This window comes from Vipera berus (assembly GCF_964194415.1).
Source record: "Vipera berus genome assembly, chromosome: 3".
Classification (NCBI taxonomy): Eukaryota; Metazoa; Chordata; class Lepidosauria; order Squamata; family Viperidae; genus Vipera; species Vipera berus.
Window position 1 is genome coordinate 178,305,682 of NC_138204.1, and position 18,184 is coordinate 178,323,865.

Sequence of the window (18,184 nt, forward strand, 5' to 3'; positions counted from 1 at the left end):
TGCAAATGCAATTCATATCTGTTCTGACAAATTACTTCAGCCTGATGCAACTTGAAAAGGTCAGTGTTAATCTAAAAACAAAGAAACATGAATCCTGTAGAAAAGGCCAAATCAGCTTAAATTGTAGCTCATTGTTATATGCATCATTATTAAGGCACAATGGCACATTATGATCTTTATTCCTAATGTTTGATTCTAAGATTGTTTCTAGTTGCTGCTAAACTACATTTTATATAATTTTATCTTATGGCTTACTATTTCTTAACTGAACTATAAGGTATAACATTAAGAAAAACTGCTTGTGACACTTACATTATGTTAATAATACACTGTCCATCTAATGCTTAGCTTAATCAATGTCATACAAACAGATGGACAAAAAGTGTATTTTGTTCATAAAACCTGTTTAGAACTAGGATTTAAATAATAGTGTAACTAATTCCATGAAAACAAGAGGGTATTAGAAATGTGTGATGCACGTCTATTGTATTCACCTGTGTTAAAAGCCTAAGAAGCAGTAGTTTGTTTATTTCCATGAAATACCAGTTTGCAGTATGTCTTATATATATGTATAAATATGTATGCATATGTGTATGTATGTGTGTGTGTATGTATATCTATATCTATATCTATATATATTATAGTTAAATAGATAGATGATAGATGATAGCTATAGATATATAATGTATGCATATTTTCTTTATTTTGGATATTTAACAGCTTTTCATTGCTGTTGTATGTAATACATATACAATGTGTGTTTACATACCTTTGAGGTCTTTTGACCAGATATAGAAGTAGATTCAAAAAGCTTTTTAAAACCTTATCTAACCATAAAAAAGATTAATAGTTCTGCAGTATTCTGTAAATCCTACTGTACAAATCTAATTGTCTGAATCCTGAACTCATCCTCTCTCTTCCTCTGTTCATATATAATAATCCAACTGTTAAAAACTTTGGTTTTCTGATTCAACTTCGGAATCTGAGCTTCAAGGACTTCCTGCCCACCTGCTGATACTTGCTATTGGCTCAGTGACGAATAGAAAGTTAAGCTTTCAGAGTGAAAAGTTCTCTGCAGAAAACATTTGTTTGGCTTGAATATTCCAATCATATGCAGGAAAACCAGTGGTTTTATCTTCTAAGACAGGTACTTGCAAGAACATTCTCAAATACAGCAGTTGAAGAACCTGTTTCTGGGCAGTTCATCTAGCAATTATCTGTGGGCTTATGTTAAACCTATGCCACTATAGCACAAACTGTGCTATAAATAGGCTGTGGTTTCACATATGGCCCTGATATGTCACCCCTTTTTTTATTCTTTTCTTTAGACTAGCCCAGGGGTGGGGAACCTTGGCTCTTTTATGACTCCTGGACTTCAACTCCAAGAATTCCTGAGTCAGCATGGCTGGTTCAGGAATTCTGGGTATTGAAGTCCACAAATCATAAAAGAGCCAAGGTTCCCTATCCCTGGACTAACCAAACCCAAGTCCTGCAACCATTCTTCATATGTTTTAGTCTCCAGGCCTTTGATCAGTTTGGTTGCTCTTTTCTGAACTTTTTCCAAAGTCTCAACATCTTTTTTGTAGTATGGTAACCAAAATTGGTTGTACTATTCCAGGTGTGGTCTTACTAGGGTTTTATAAAGTGGTAGTAATACTTCATGTGATCTTGATTCTATGCCTCTAGTTATACAACCCAGGATTGTATTAGCTTTTTTGGCTGCTGCTGCACACTGCTGGCTCATATTTAAGTGATCATCCACTAGGACTCCAAGGTCTCTCTCACAGTTACTGTTTTTGAGCCAGGTCTCACCCAATCTGTATTTATACCTTTGAATTTTCCTACCTAAATGTAAAGCTTTGCTTTTCTCCAAATTAAAATTCATTTGGATAGGGCCCATTGTTCAAGTTTGTCAAGATCTTTTTGGATCCTGAGCTTGTCTTCTGGATATTGGCTATTCCTGCCAGTTTAGTGTCATCTGCAAATCTGATGAGTTCCCCATCTCTTCTCTCAACTAAGTCATTTTGAAACTATTGAAGAGTACTGGGCCTAAGACAGAGCCTTTTGGTACCCCACTGCTTACTTCTCTCCATATTGATGTAGTGCCATTGAAGACTACTTCTCGAGTATGGTTTGTCAGCCAGCTACTAATCCATCTGGTGGTGATGTTGTCTATCCCACCTTTTTCTAGCTTACTAAGCAGCAGGTTGTGGTCTACTTCAGAGGTCCCCAACCTTTTGAGCACCAGGGACCGGTTCCATGGGGTGTTTTCACAGACCAGAGGGGGCGTGGTTTCATGTACTGCCTGCATCCCACAGATGGGGCTTTGCTTGTTTGCACGACTGGTTTCTGGCATGCCATGGCCTAGTGCTGGTCCACAAACTGGGGGTTGGGGACCCCTGGTCTACTTTGTCAAATGCCTTACTGAAATCTAAGTATACTATCTCCAAAGCATTTTGCTGGTCTACTAATTTAGTCACTTTATCAAAGAATGAAATAACATGGGTTTAGCATGGTCTGTTTTTAACAAACTCGTCCTGGCTACTAGTTATAACTTTGTTTGCTTCTAGTTTTTGGTAATAGGTTTCCATAATTTTATAATAAACTGATAGAATCAAAATGTAATCACAAATTTGGAAACATTATTTATATGGATGTATAACCTAAAATTTGTATTTGGATTAAGATAGTTTTACCAAGAATATACTGTGCGATACACAATGGTAAATGGATTATTTTATTTTATTTTGTCAGAAAGCTATTATTGTTACACTAGTAGTACAGGGTAAATTATGAATGTTTAAGAAATATTTTTGTAGAATTGCACAATGTTTGACTGCTTTATACTCATTTTCATCCCTGGAGATTTTACCAATGTCTGTTGCTACCCATCTGGCAGTATATTCATAAACAATCTCCAAGCTCTGTATTGTCAGTGCTTAAATATGTATCATTAACTTTATTGTGATAGCTGCTTTATAGATATTTTCCTCTAGCATTATTGATTTGGAAAGTTTGGCCTACAATACTGTATTGGAATGAATGAAATGGAGAAATATCTCATGTAATTACTAGCTATGTAATCATGCAGTTAATGGTAGTGACAGCTAATAGAGTACAATGTCTTCCTTCCCTGATTAAAACTAAATTTTTCCTTTTGAAAATATAAGTGGGAATCATGCAGGTTTGATGAGGAACATTTAACACTATTTTAACATCTTTAAATGAAGTTTATTCTCAGATAAATGTGCATGTAATTGCACATTTGCTTCTGAACAGTACTAATTGTATTTTTCATAACTCTTTTGAAAGAAAATGCATTATTGTTGCTCCCTTGGCTTGTCTTGACTAGCTGCTAACGACTCTTGTGAGTGCTTGCATATTTGAATTAATATTTGCCTACATAAAGAAAACTATTAGCGAGAAAGCTATACTAAATAGATGGTGTTTGTGTGTAAGATGTTTGACCAGATCAGATAAAGACTTCATGCTTATATTTGCATAATATGTGAACCTTCAGTTTTAATTAAGTTTTGTTTGATTTTTAAATGGCCTATCATGATGATTAAATCCCCAAAATGGGGATGTAATAGCTAAAATATATGTGATTGGTTATTTATCCTCTTTCAGTGGGGCTAGTCCTGAAGATGACCAAAGCTTTGGAAAGATTATAAATATTAAATTCTTCTTACTATATAGATAGACTTTCAGAAATGAAGATCAAACTCAATCAATCCTATCCAATGATACCCAGAGAAATTATGATAGAATTGCCCCATTCTATTTTCTGTGTTTTAGAGATATGAACACTTTGAAGATTATTCAAAAGTTGGGCTTCAAACTGCACGTGGGCACAAGCAGAACATCATTCTGCTTTTAATAAAAGTACCCCCCTTACTCCCCCAGGCTTCCATATGAACCTTCAAAAGGAGCATCTGCATTAAAGAGATTTATTAATGTTAAACTGACTCATAAAGCAACTCATAAAGAGTTGCTGTGCTTGTATAAGATCTGAAGTACTTTGTCTAAATCAGGGGACCCCAAACCCCAGTCCGCGGTCTACTACTGGGTTGCGGCCTGTATGAAACTAGATTGCAGGAGAGATGGGCAAGACCATGTGCATGAAGGTCCACTTGTGTGAGCAGTGGTGAAGTGCTCTCCACTCACATGAGTGGAGCTTTGTGTGTGAGTGCAAGTGCCTGCCACTTGTGCAAGTGGAGCTTTGCACACGAGCACAAGTGCCCTCCGCTTGTGTGAGTGGAGCTTTGCATGCAAACGTCCTCTGCTCAGACGAGTGGAGCTTCATGTGTGAGTGTAAGCGTCCTCCACTCATGCAAGTGGAGCTTTGCATGCACATATGTGCACTTGCAAGCCATTTGAGTGGAGCTGTGCGTGTCTGCTACTCACATGCCTCCCCTGCCCCAGGCTGGGCTGCCAATCTGGGAAGGTTGGGGACTGCTGGTCTAAATAATTTTTGAAGCACGCATAACCCAATGAATTTTCACTTTAACTACAGTTTAATATGAAGTTATATATATTAGAATATTTCAGATCTTCTCCAAATAGCAACAGAATTGGGCTAGACAGTAGCTTGTGTGCATTTCATATCATTCAATTACTCTCGGTTGCATTTTCCAGTTTGAAAATATAGTTTTGGTTCTGTTCTCAAAAAGAAAATATAATATGCAAAATTATTTCTTAAAAGAATGCATAGTGCATTCCATTATAGATCTAATGCATAGTCGAAGCTTGGTAGTCTACTTTGAGGAAAAATGCTGTTTTAATTTAAAATTGATTATCTATAGATGTCAGTCCCAACATTTTGCAAAACATTCATACTTGTAAAGTTATACTTTTCAGTAGGCAGTTATTATTATTTTATTTTTCAGTAGGCATTATTATTTTAATTCTTAGGATTCAATTACATAATTAAATAGTGTGTCCTATTGTTTCCTGGACATAAAACTCTCACTTTTCTGGGATATAATAGCAACTTTTGCACTTTCATAATGTTCTGTTTAAGCTTGACACTCTAGTAGTTTTAGATATCAATATCTCCATGCATGTGTTATTTAATTGTCATTAATAGGCGTTTCTAGTTTGGACTATGCTTCAGATTGAAATTAAATATTATGTTGTGTTTCTAAATCTTCTATAAAAAGATGCCAATAGAATACAGACTTTCCCATCAAATCCTGTCAAGACTAATTCACTTAGTTACTTACTGAGCTTCTTTAGCATTAATTTCAGTGGGATTTGATGTTTTATCAGAATAACATTAATGGAAAACATTAGCTAATTATTAGTGCCGATAAACAACTCAATATAAAGACAAATAAACTTAAGTGCAACCGTGAATTCCTCTATAGACTAAAAATAATAAAATTAGGCCTCATCTACAACTGTTTGAATAATCACATTTGTCTTTCACTATTAGTTCTTACATGCCTATATGTTTCAAGGTTTTACTCTGCTTAGGTTTATATCATACCAAAGATACTGTATTTCTTGGGCATTTGAATAACATTCTTTAACTAATTATTATAACGTCTCTATTTTATATATGAAGCAGAATCCCAACTGCTTGGCAGAATAGTTTAAAATTTTTGGGGGGAACATTAGGATGATAGTTGGTGGATTTATTTCCTACCAAGTGGTTTGGTTTTGGTTTTTTATAATGAAAGGTGGAGAATATCTTTTTTTTGGTTTTAAATGCTGTTAAGTCTACTGCAAAGATAAATACTATAGGTTTTTTATATTGGGTGTTTTTATTTATCTAAGGAGTTTCCAGCTTTGGTGAAGAGAGACACAGAAATTGTCAGATATCGTTCACCTTTATAAAAAGAAGCCTATTTTTCAAAATTTTGAGAATTTCTGTCTATGTCAGAGATCATAATCAAGAGTAAGTAGACAGAATATCTCCCCATGTCTATCGATGCTATATAGTTTATAATGGGAAAAGTCAGCTATTAAAAAAGAAGAGTGTTGACCAATCATTACTTAGAATAGTTTCATATATATTCAATATACAGATGGGAAATAGCCAGTGACTTTGCTATGCTTGCTGGGGAATTCTAGGACTTGGAAGTCCACACAAGTTAAAGTTGAGAAACACTGACATAAATTAATAATTATCCTTCCTCTCACTTGCCTGCACTCATTTGCACACTTAAAATCCAAGACAGATTTATGAAAGCTGCTTATTCTTAACTTTTGGCCTTTCATTTTCTGTTCTCCTATTGGGCCAGCAAAAAAAGAAGCAATGAATCACTTTTGTCTGCCATGTCATACCCAAAGGATAATTAACTCTACTTTGTGCTTTCATAACAGTAATAAATTTTGTGGCCTTTCTCTCCATTATAATTATTCCTTTTTCTGGTCATTTTTTTAGAGCAGGTGAGACATTCTTTGAATATGTAAAGGTTTGCTTCAAAGTTATAGCACTGGTCTAGCAATCCAAGTAGATTATAGGGGCTCCACAGCTATAAGTTGTTCTTTTTCTACTTTATGAGTAGTTGAATGACCTCTGCAACCAACACGATCCCTATGAATATAGATAGTCCTTTATTTACAATAGTTCATTTAGTGACTGTTCAAAGTTACAAACGCACTGAAAAATGTGACTTATGACCATTTTTCAGTTATGACCTTTGTAGCGTCTCCATAATCATGTGATCAAAATTCAGATTCTTGGCAACTGGTTCCAATTTATGACCGTTGCTGTGTCTCAAGGTCATGTGATCCCCTTCTGACAAGCAAAGTCAATGGGGAAGCCAGATTCACTTAACAACTGAGTTACTAACTTACCAACTGCAGTGATTCGTGTATTAATTGTAGCAAGAAAGGTCATAAAATTGGACAAAACTCACTTAACAAATATCTCACTTAACAACAGAAATTTTGGAGTCAATTGTGGTCGTTAAATCGAAGACTACTTGTATGCAGAAATCTGCCTTTCACAGAAGTGAATAGGGGGAAGAGTCTCTGCCACCACAGGCTTTGGATGTACTGTGTCTTATTAATCATTATCATGCTAGCTCAAGACTGAACTAAGCAAGAAAGAGAAAGAAGTTCTGATTTAATAGAGTGGAATTATTTTTTTCTCAGTTTGGTCTCAGATAAACATATGAGTACAGAATAATTTCTTATTATTTTCATTTTCTGCCACAAAAGCTGATTGGCTTTATTTATCTCACAGGGAAAAAAATCATATCAGAAGCAAATACACTGATGCCCACAAAAGTATTTTTTTTAAAAAAAATCCTTTTTAAGATGCTAACAAATTTACTTACAAACACCTATATTTATTATTTCATAAATAGGCGCAACAGCTTCCATAAAAAAGATTAAATACAGACACAGGATGAAGAAACAAGAATACAGAGCAATATGTAAAGATTATAATTTAGCTGTTTCCAATCTGTTTCTGCATCTAATAAAATATCAAGAAAGCATTTGGCAGTTTTATACATAAGAGGATGTAAATGACATTTACTAACTGTTACACATAAAGTGATAAAAAAGCAGTTTTAGGCAGTACAAAATAAATGTGTTTGCTCTTTTCCCAATATCACTTTTTTCTTTGTATAATTAATGACACAAAGCCAATTTCTGTTTAATTAAAATCATTTGGGAATAATTTTCATCTTTCTTTTCAGAGTTTGAAAATATAGAACTATTAGCTGCTTAAAAATGAAGTAAAAATATGAATGTTTGCCAATTTAACCCCCTTTGTGAAATCAATAAACTGGAATGAGCCAGTTTCAAAGTACAATTAGCTACAAAAAACATTCACATTTTATACTCTAGGAGAGTGAAACATAGATGCTATTTACAACTTGCTATGACTGCTACATAAAGCCATTTAAAAAGTCTTTAGTAGTTTCATATAAACACCCATTATGAAAACCAATGGAAAATCCAGGACTTTTATCCAAGACATCTACAGTTGCTAAGGCAGTTACTAGCGCAGCACTTCACAGCAGAAATAATAACCAACAAAATCCAAATGGTCCAAGACTCCTTCTGCAAGGAAGGAAGAAAAGCAATGTCCATTTAAGGAAGGAAAGAGAAAAAGAAAGGAGGGGTGGAGGAACAAGACTTTTTTTTCCCAGAGTGAATGACCCACCAGCAAAAATAGTCCTAAGTGCTTAGCGACTTATACGTTCTAAATAAATGCAGAACTGCCTTGACTGCATAAAGCAATCCATGATGAACAGACTTTCCTGCATTCCTCGGTGAAAAGAAGAGATGCATTTCCAAAATATTTTCAGGTAAGATACAGCGCTTTGTCCCTCGGCATGGCCCTGTTGAAGAGAGGAGGAGGGAGAAAAAAGAAGTTAAGAGTCACGTTAAAAACCAAATGTAAGGGGGGACAAGTGTTAAATTTCTGAATCCATGCTGTGATTTTTTTTTTAAAGCTGCTGAAACAGTCATACTGTATTTCATATTCTCATTAAACTCGGGTGAAGCTTTATTTTCACAGAGAGCTCGTTGTTGAAAGGAAACCATGTTCTTTTGATATTGGAGAAAAACCTGTGTGGAGAAATTCCAGAAAGGTTATTCTCTCAAATGTAATATTTATTCTGGTTGGGGATTTTAAAACCTCTTTTTTATAGTATTCTATGGTGGGAGGTCGCAAATTAATAGTTCTTATAATTAGTATTGTGGTTGAGTAAAAATATAATCTTAGCAAATTCCCTTCAGTGAAAGGCCCTGAAAATGAATGTTTTGTGAGAGGTGTACATGTGGAAGTCATAAATCCCAGTTGGATGGTAAGTCTGACATCATAAGTGAACAATTAGAGGAGCAAAGATACAGGCATGGAACTCTGCCTATGTAGTAAGACATTGCACTTGCTATCTTCTAGATGCTCTAAAGACTCTTCTTGAGATTCAAGAAATTTTCTAGATGGATGTGAGGTTGAAGTACATTGCAAAGAATAAATAAATGAACATAGGAAACCATCTGTAAGAGTAGAGTGCCTTGTGCTCATGGATACGGCCCTTTGGCTCAATGAACAATTGGCTCATTCAGTAGAATTTATGCTTCCTTAACAAAATGTGAAAGCAGCAGCCTTACATGTAAGTTATACTATCTCACTTCTAAATCTGCCTGACAAGTTCCCCAAGTTTGGCCACAGAGCAATGGCAGTCAAGACTCAAGGTTGACTAGAGTTATTTAACAAAGATCTCTTTATACAAGTTAATGTGATTGTCCCTTCTCAGTCTAGAATTTTTCAAATGTAAATTTTAGTTGTAGTTCAAGATCCTCTCCCAAAACCTTTTTCCTTAATTGTGGCATATAAAAACAATCCTTCTGTTAGCTATATTAACATTTCTGCTAGCCTCTAGAATATATTTGTTGTATAAAAATGGAAAGCATGCCTGTGTCCAGTTTTTGTTTTAAATGCTACTCAATGCCAGGTGGCATGCAGTGGCTGCTCACCCATTACTGCAGTAATCATTATTCCATTCCACGGTCTGTGCTGGGGGATTTCTGCACCCTGAACGAACATATTCCATTGCTTGGGTAACAACTTGTGCAGCTGTAGATGTTGGACAGATAATATTCTGGTAATCAGGCTGGAGAGTAAAACCCTAAAAACAAAAACGAAATAAACAAGGTTTAACTATGCAAGCTAACCTCTCAATTGAAAGGCTTGATAAAGTATCAAGTTGTTCTTTGCCATTCTTAAACTTGCAGCAAAAAGAAAATAGATGGGCACTTGAGGCTTTTCAGACAATAATTTTAATTGGTTAAGACAAATGCCAGACAACAAATTGTAATCATGTAGAGAGAACGTTGAAACAAAGAACAAAGACATTTTAAAGCTTTGCAAAAAATAAGAAAAACAGTGCATTCAACATGAGAAAATAAAAGAAAGGTCTGTTTGTTTCTTGGAAGCTCATATTTCAATTCAATCCAAGGATATTCTATCAGTTAATTCCAAGAATATGCAACAGAATCTTTTTGAAGGAGGCAGGCAGCAGGTGGCTGAGTGTTTTATTAGACTACACCTATTCACAATTATTGTTCTCAAACCCCTTTTATTTGGTTCAGTCACAAAAGGACCATCTGCTGCTTCCTTTATTTGCACTTCTTTCTCAACTACACACAAAAAAATCAACTAAAGCTTTTTAACCGTTGTTAAGACTAATGTAGCAAAAAACAACAACACCCCAGCTCTCCCTGTCTATCCCCCCCCCATTTGCTGTTGTTTTCAACATGTTAAATGTTTTCCAAATCAGTAAGCTGATCATATTTTCAAGAACGTTTTATTGCCCAAAGGCCAGGAGACCTGCTTTAATGGGTATCATAATAGACCAACTGATGTACACCACAGAAAACAGAACAGACCAGCCTAAAAAGAAACTTCCCAAGCGCATCAGAGGATGATACATTAAGTAAATATTTCGTTTAACTGAGCAGAACGAATTTATCAGAAATTGCACTCTCTTCTCACTAGTTTATATTTGGCAAACAGAATAAACATCTAGCTTAAATCAGCAGATTTCTAACTGACTATTCATGTTACTACTACATGAGTAGCGCAGGAGATGGTGTTCATTTAACAAGGTAAACTTTTGAAGCACTGTTTATTGTCAGGTAGGCCAAGATACAGAACTTATGAAGGATGAGGAAGGTTGGAGCCCTTAATTGCTGGAATATAAACTGCATCATATTCAATTCACTTAGCCTGTCAATAGAGGTTGTTACATATCTTCAGATTTATAGGTCCTGTCAACAAATCTCAGGAATGGTTTAATACTATGATTGGGACAATGTTTAAATTCATCCACTTTCTAATTACTATTTCTATATGGCAACTAAAATAAAAATATACAGCATATACTCTCTCTCTCTCTCCCTCCCCCCCCTCTCTCTATATATAGAGAGAGTATAGAAAGGACAAAGGAAAAGAGTAGTCACCTTTCTAAATGAATTCCTAATTTCAAAAGGGAAGACAGATTCACTTAATAACCATGTTACTAACTGAACTGCAATGATTCACTTAACAACTGTGATTAGAAAGGTCATAAAATGGGGCAAAACTCACTTAACAAATGTTAAGTCAAACAAATAGCTCAGGATATCTTGATATTTTCTGTTCCAGTGAAAAATAATAATATTAACCATGTGCTACTAATATGCTACTGATATTAGGAGTGGCCACAATATGATTAAGCAAAAAATGTATTTCTTTTACTATGGTACATAGCATATTTGAATGTAATTTGGGGTGTCAGATTTCTCTAAAACAGCTTTTTAAAATTTTATTCCATGACATCTCTTTTTAATAAGTAAGTCATATATGCTAATTTTTATCCTAGTTCTGTGATATCTTGTTAAATTGTGGAACACATAATACTTTCCTAATCTCCTATGCTGCTCTTCCCTTAGGGTACTTTTTCAACTTTTCCACATGATAGCTGTTTCTTTTAACTGCCAAGTTAACTGCATTTAAATGTAGTGACTTTACAATTCTTAAGACTGGATATTGTTTTAAATCTATAACATATGTTTTGCAACATTTCTTTCACGCTTGGACTTACAAAAGGGAAGAAGTTATTTGCATGCATGAGAGGTTCTTTTGAAAGGTTTTTTCATCATACATATATGTACACAGCAACAGATCTATGAAAACAAGTACTTCTGATTCACTTTCATGTTCAGCTATACATGTATGCATGCAATATGGGTTTTGCAAGAAAGCAAACAGATCTAAATTATTATAAAGGCTGATAAAGATACATACAACTCATAAAACAAACACTTACCTCCCCTGCTTAAAGAGCATCTTCTACTTAATTCAAGGATACCACTAATTTTTAAAATAAGTTTTAAAGCACCCTGAAAAGTACAGGTAGTCCTCGACATACAACAGTTCGTTTAGTGACTGTTCAAAGTTACAACGGCACTGGAAAAAAATGACTTATGACCATTTTTCACACTTATGGCCGTTGCAGTATCCTGCTGATCATATGATCCAAATTCAGATGCTTGGCAACTGGTGACTGTTGCAGTGTCCCGGGGTCATGTGATCACGTTTTGTGACATTCTGACAAGCAAAATCAATAGGGAAGACAGATTCACTTAATAACCATGTTACTAACTGAACAACTGCAATGATTCAGTTAACAATTGTGAATAGAAAAGTCATAAAATGGGGCAAAACTCACTTAACAAATGTCTCACTTAACAACATAAATTTTGGACTCAACTGCGGTCATAGGTCAGGGACCACCTGTATTACAAAAACATATCCTTCATTAGCAAAGTTTATGGGAAATAGGCATGTTTCAGCAAACTATTTACTTCTTATGTTTGTATCCTATTTTTCTTTTAGAAGGCCAAGGTGATAGCCATAGGATCGCCTCTCCTTTATAATCATCATAACAACTAAGTTAGGCTGAGAGAATGTGACTAGCTCTCAAAGCCCCAACTAATTTTCCATTGTCAGGATAGAATGAAAACTGGATTTCCCTTCTCCTCACTATTAATTTCTACTCCACCCAAATTCAGTACTTGGAAATAAATTTATTTAACACATATACATTTTTTTAGCAACATATGCACACATCACAAAAATGCTACCAGGCTAGATAAAATGTTTTAGATAACATTTGTATCTTTCTCTATTTTCCAAGGCAATCACTGCCTTGACACTGTTGCTAACAAGTTATCAACAATATAACCACTACAAAGAATGCCTTCTTTAGTCATGGTTTTCTGCCTTACACATTTTTCTATCAGGAAATATAAAACTGGCTCAGTCTAGTGCAGTTTCTTATAAGGTATTAGATATTTTAACAGAGAAGATTTCTTGTATTTTTAAGTGAAACTTTAATATTATAATGGTCATGTAATTTATTAGTTGTCTTGGGAATACTCTAAAATGCAAGACATATATTTGAAACAAAACAGTAATACAGTTTTCTCCAGGCAAATGTAATGTGATAGAGTCACGTAACCCTGTTAAAGACCATCTGAAGTATTCTTATACAGCAAACCGCAGTGTATTTGTCCTTTTGTTGTATGCATCAAAGAATGATTAATACCTTTTAAAAACGTGCTATCTGACATACTAAGGCTAATATTTTGTTTAAAGAATACTAAATTTAAACAATTATCCATATATAATTTATCCTGACATTTCTGATTTGTATAATCCTTTATAAAATTAACTTAAGATATACAATTAAACTCCAGCATAAAAAACTTCAAAAGAACTAAATTCATCAAGAAATCAAGCACATCCAATAAATTAACTGAATACTATGAAATGAAATAACTTCAATACCCAGCCCTACATTCATCAAGTTGTTATGCGTAAAATATAATTTTTAAAAATTGTAAGATTAATGTATATTTTCAACCAATATAGCCATGAATGATTTCTTTGGTATAAGACATCAATCTTCAACCTGTGACCTTTATAATTTTTGAGCCTCTTCATATATGCACATTCAGTTTCCATTCTTGATCATTATAATTCAGTAATGATTAACTGCATTTTAATAGTTATTAAAAGCAAGTAAAAGCAAGCAATCCATGTCAGTTCCATGAACGGCTTCATCAAATTCAAAGTTAAAATAAGAAAAACAATATAAGACAAGTTCCAAACGATTAGTTATCTTACGAGATAGCTGTGAATCTGAAAGTAGGAGCTGTGAACGCAGGAGGACCTTCAAGTCATATTCTGCCCTTCAGAATAAATATGTCAATATCCACAGCCAACATTGGAGTTGACTTGAGTTGTATTATTTATACACAAACAGTATTTAATTTTTAAAAGGTTAAATTTTAATATGTTTTCTGCATTCCTATTATATCTTTCAAACACTGGATCAGGAGTTCCACTGTATTTCTGGGTAAACCTGAGGAACCCCATGGAATAGGGGTCTAGGCTATACTTTTATCCACTAGATATATTGAATGGAAGCAGTCCTGGAGGAAGGAGAATGGTCCTTCAAAAACTGGCATATGACTTCTCCAATGGTTTCATCTAGATTTTTAACAACATGGCAGAGATAGCCTAACCACTGTGGTACCTCACACTATAGCAACCAGGAACAAAACTATTCTGTCCCCACAAGTAGTCAATAACTAACCACTCAGGAAAGAGTGAACCCACGATTAAACAATGCTTCTACTCCCAGTTCTTGTAGATGATACAAGAATCCATGGTCAATGATACTGAATGTTGCCAGGTAGTTTAATAGGACTGAAGAGCTATATTTCTTCCATCAATATACCAACAAAAGTCACCTGAGTAACAAATGCAATTTCTCTGCCATGTCAATGTCTCAAACCTGAAAGGAATCAACATTCTTGTCCATATAATATCCTTGACAATGCAAATCTTATAATTTTCCTCAGCTACATTTACTCAAAATACCCTTTCTTCAGGGCACATGTACCACCACTTCCTTCAACGTAGCTAGAAAAGTCAGATCGGTAATACACACCTCAGGAATCCAACTACACCCTTCCTCTCTCTTCAATTTCCCAAAAGAGCAACCAGAGAATGAGTCTATCCCATATGTGGCAAAACTGATGTTGCAGGGAATTTTATCCCTTTCTCAGACTACAAAAGATAAAATGAATCCCAGATAACTTCAAAGATATCTGTTTGTCATCTCATTATACTCTGCCCAAGTAGCATCAAGCTCAATATGAATATGAGTAATTTTTTTATTAAAATGTTACTGCAGCCTTCAGACGTCTCTCATTTGAGTAGACAAGAAATGGAAATAATCAAGTTTCCAAAGACACCAAAGCTCTAATAAATAAATTTTCTGCAGCAAATTTAATGAAGCAGTTATGAAAGAATTCTGCTGAATGCTGTGAGTCAAATGCAAACCCTATTTATAGTGAATTCAAGGTTGAAATGTATGCACCTTTTTTGCACATTTATGAATGTAAGTGGCTAGAAATTCTCTTCTGGGCATAAGGGACAGTTTCTACCTGTCTCTTGTTTTGCTAATAGACTGATTTGGTATCAGACTATTTTTAGTGACCATGTCAGAACGTGCCTTCACAATAGTCTGCAAATATCGTGGTTATCTCTTTCTTTCAGGATGCAGGTTTCTTTGAACACCTTGGACCAGCATCACTGAAGGCATATCAAAAATACTCCAAAAATACTCCAAACTTGTTCCCATAAAGCAAATTCATATATAGGTAGTCATATCAAGTCATTACAGAAGAAATATGGTCACAATAATGATTTCATATAGCTCTGTCATTGCGACCTTTCACCTTCATCTTGGTGTTCAATCTTTTGAATTACCCAAAACTAACAGTAGATTTTACAGAGGGGCACATCTCCATCCTTGCAGATGATTCATTCCAAAATTAGATATCATCATCATGTTTTAATAATAATATTGCTGCCTACTCACACATGGCGACTCAAGGTGGCTTACTTAAATAGAAAAACACCCTATAAATAAAATAATAAGAGGAAAAATAATAAAATGAATTTTCATCCACTTCTAGATGGATGGAGAAAGGGGCTGATGCAATGAAATTTCATGGAGCTGGGGTAAGAAAACTCAGCTTTTAAAAATTTGAAAGAGAGTTCTGGTTTGCCGCTGTGGCCGTTGTGGACGCTTGGAAGAATTCCATCTTCCATGTCCGTTTTCGCTGGGGGACCCTGGAAAGGGTTGAAAGTCACTCTGTAGGGGTGACAAGCAAGGAGGGGAGCCCCGCTTGATCGCGAGAGGGCGGCAGCCCTTCTGCTCGATCCAGGACAGCCGTCCAAACTGGCAGAGGAAAGACCGGCCATAGCAATGTGGCCCGTCATTAAGCTGCAGACAGCCAGAATTTTTAATTTATTTTTTAATTTTTAATTTTAATTTATTGCACAGATGATTTTAATTTTATTTTTATCTTGATTTCTGTACTTATTATATGTTTTGTTGTTAGCCGCCCTGAGTCCTTCGGGAGATAGGGCGGGATATAAATCCCATCAATAAATAAATAAATAAATAAATAAATAAATAAATAAATAAATAAATAAATAAATAAATAAATAATAAATAAATAAATAAATAAATAAATAAATAAATAAATAAATAAATTCACCATCAACCACTTTGAAAGCAAATGGATGAAACTGGGTGAGATCTGATCTTCTCTTTATCCTAAGTACCTTCTCAGCCTGTAAAAGCTGCTCGAAATATCTATCCCCCTTTGACAAAAGAGGGAAGGAAATTTCTATACCACCCTCTAGGAATAGCAGCATCTGACTACACAGAGGAATCAAAGCATTAAAAAGAACAATTTTAATCTAATTGGATTTATATGTTCCTGAAACTTGGGGACCAAAAATTTCCCCTTTTTACTGGAAACACTTGTTTTTATCTACAAAAAAGCAATAAAATTGGAAAAAGGATTAGAAAAATTTTGGACTTAAAAAAACTTTAAATGGCATCGGTGACATCCTGTGGCGAAGTTTGGTATTACAATTTGTTATTTCCTAAAAGAGACTTGGGTTAAAGCCCAGACCTTAGATAAGACTTTCCTGGATGGCATAATTGGCCTACTTGAACTGTGAATGTAAACCTATACTGACTTTTGCTTGACAAACAACTTTTACTAGAAAAACTATTTATAAACATGTGAAAGAGATGGATGAAGACCAGGAAAAATTCTTTCCAGGTTGAAAGCAATACATGAAACCATTATTTTAGCTTGTGATAAAATAAGACCTAAAATAAAAGATCAAGATGCCAGCTTAGATACACAAATCCAAACTTTGACTACAACCAAAGAATTAGCAATCCAGAAGATAACAGAAGAAGTGGAACAATCAAATATTAAGACAGAGGATTCAATTGACCAACAAATACAGCTGATAGAAAATCAAGAAAAGGAAGTGACAACACTGAAAATGGGAATGACTTTCTATATAAATCAGAAGAAATTTGAGAAAGAACAGTTTGAATCAAAGATAAATATACCAGAACAAGCATGGGAGACTGGAATAACAGGGAGACAATTTAACGAATACAAATGGGCTAGTCCTTCCAGAAAACTGGCAATTAAATGGTTTCCTTTATTTCAGATAACATATGTAAGAATAGAGGGAGACCTATTTGACAGTATATTTTGGCAGTATATTTTGCCAGTACTGCTGTGGAACATCCAGGTGCTCTTTTGCAAACTTCAAACATGGACAGATGAAACCAAAATTGAGTTGTTTGGGAAAAACACACAACACTATGTGTGGAGAAAAAAAGGCACAGCACACCAACATCAAAACCTCATCCCCACTGTAAAACATGGCAGAGGGAGCATCATGGTTTGGGGCTGCTTTGCTGCCTCAGGGCCTGGACGGATTGTTGTCATTGATGGGAAAATGAATTCCAGAGTTTATCAGGACATTTTGCAGGAAAACGTACGGCCATCTGTCCACCAACTGAAGCTCCGCAGAGGATGGATGATGCAACAGGACAATGACCCAAAGCATACAAGTAATTCAACAAAACAATGGCTTCAACAGAACAGAATACGCCTTCTGGAGTGGCCCAGTCAGAGTCCTGACCTCAACCCGATTGAAATGCTGTGGCATGACCTTAAGAGAGCAATTCACACCAGACATCCCAAGAATATTGCTACACTGAAACAGTTTTGTGCAGAGGAGTGGTCCAAAATTACTCCAGATCGTTGTGCTGGTCTGATCTGCAACTACAGGAAACGTTTGGTTGAGGTTATTGCTGCCAAAGGAGGGTCAACCAGTTATTAAGTCCAAAGGTTCACATACTTTTTCCACCCTGCACTGTGAATGTTTCCATCTTATCTTCAATTAAAACATGACAACAGCTAATGTTTGTGTAGTATTATTTTAAGCAGACTGTGTTTTTCTATTGTTGTGACTTACATGACGTTTAGAGTGCATTTTATGGCCAATTCATGCAAAACTCCACGTAATCCCAAAGGGTTCACATACTTTTTCTTGCAACTGTACATAGTGGATCTTTTTATTTCCAAAGGCTAAACAATATTGCTTACTCCCCCTAAGTAATCCTAAAATAGATAGTTTGCTTTCCAACACTGATTATATTTTTAAAAAGATTTTGGATCCTTAAAAATTGTGATCTCAACCTTTTGAGTTGCCAACATCTATATTAATCAACTGACCCACTGAATTGATTCATAATAATTCATGAATCAA

General features: G+C 35.1%; 1 protein-coding gene across 1 annotated transcript in view; it reads right to left on the reverse strand.

The window, feature by feature from the left end:
- Positions 1 to 8,269: 8,269 nt before the first annotated feature.
- Positions 8,270 to 18,184, reverse strand: part of TOX (thymocyte selection associated high mobility group box) — a gene marked incomplete at both ends in the record, with an annotated part of 240,069 nt that continues 230,154 nt past the window's right edge. The window contains 2 exons of the mRNA XM_081325155.1: positions 8,270 to 8,306; positions 9,448 to 9,599. Coding sequence (XP_081181281.1) covers positions 8,270 to 8,306; positions 9,448 to 9,599 — 189 coding nt within the window. The remainder of the gene's footprint in view (positions 8,307 to 9,447; positions 9,600 to 18,184) is intronic.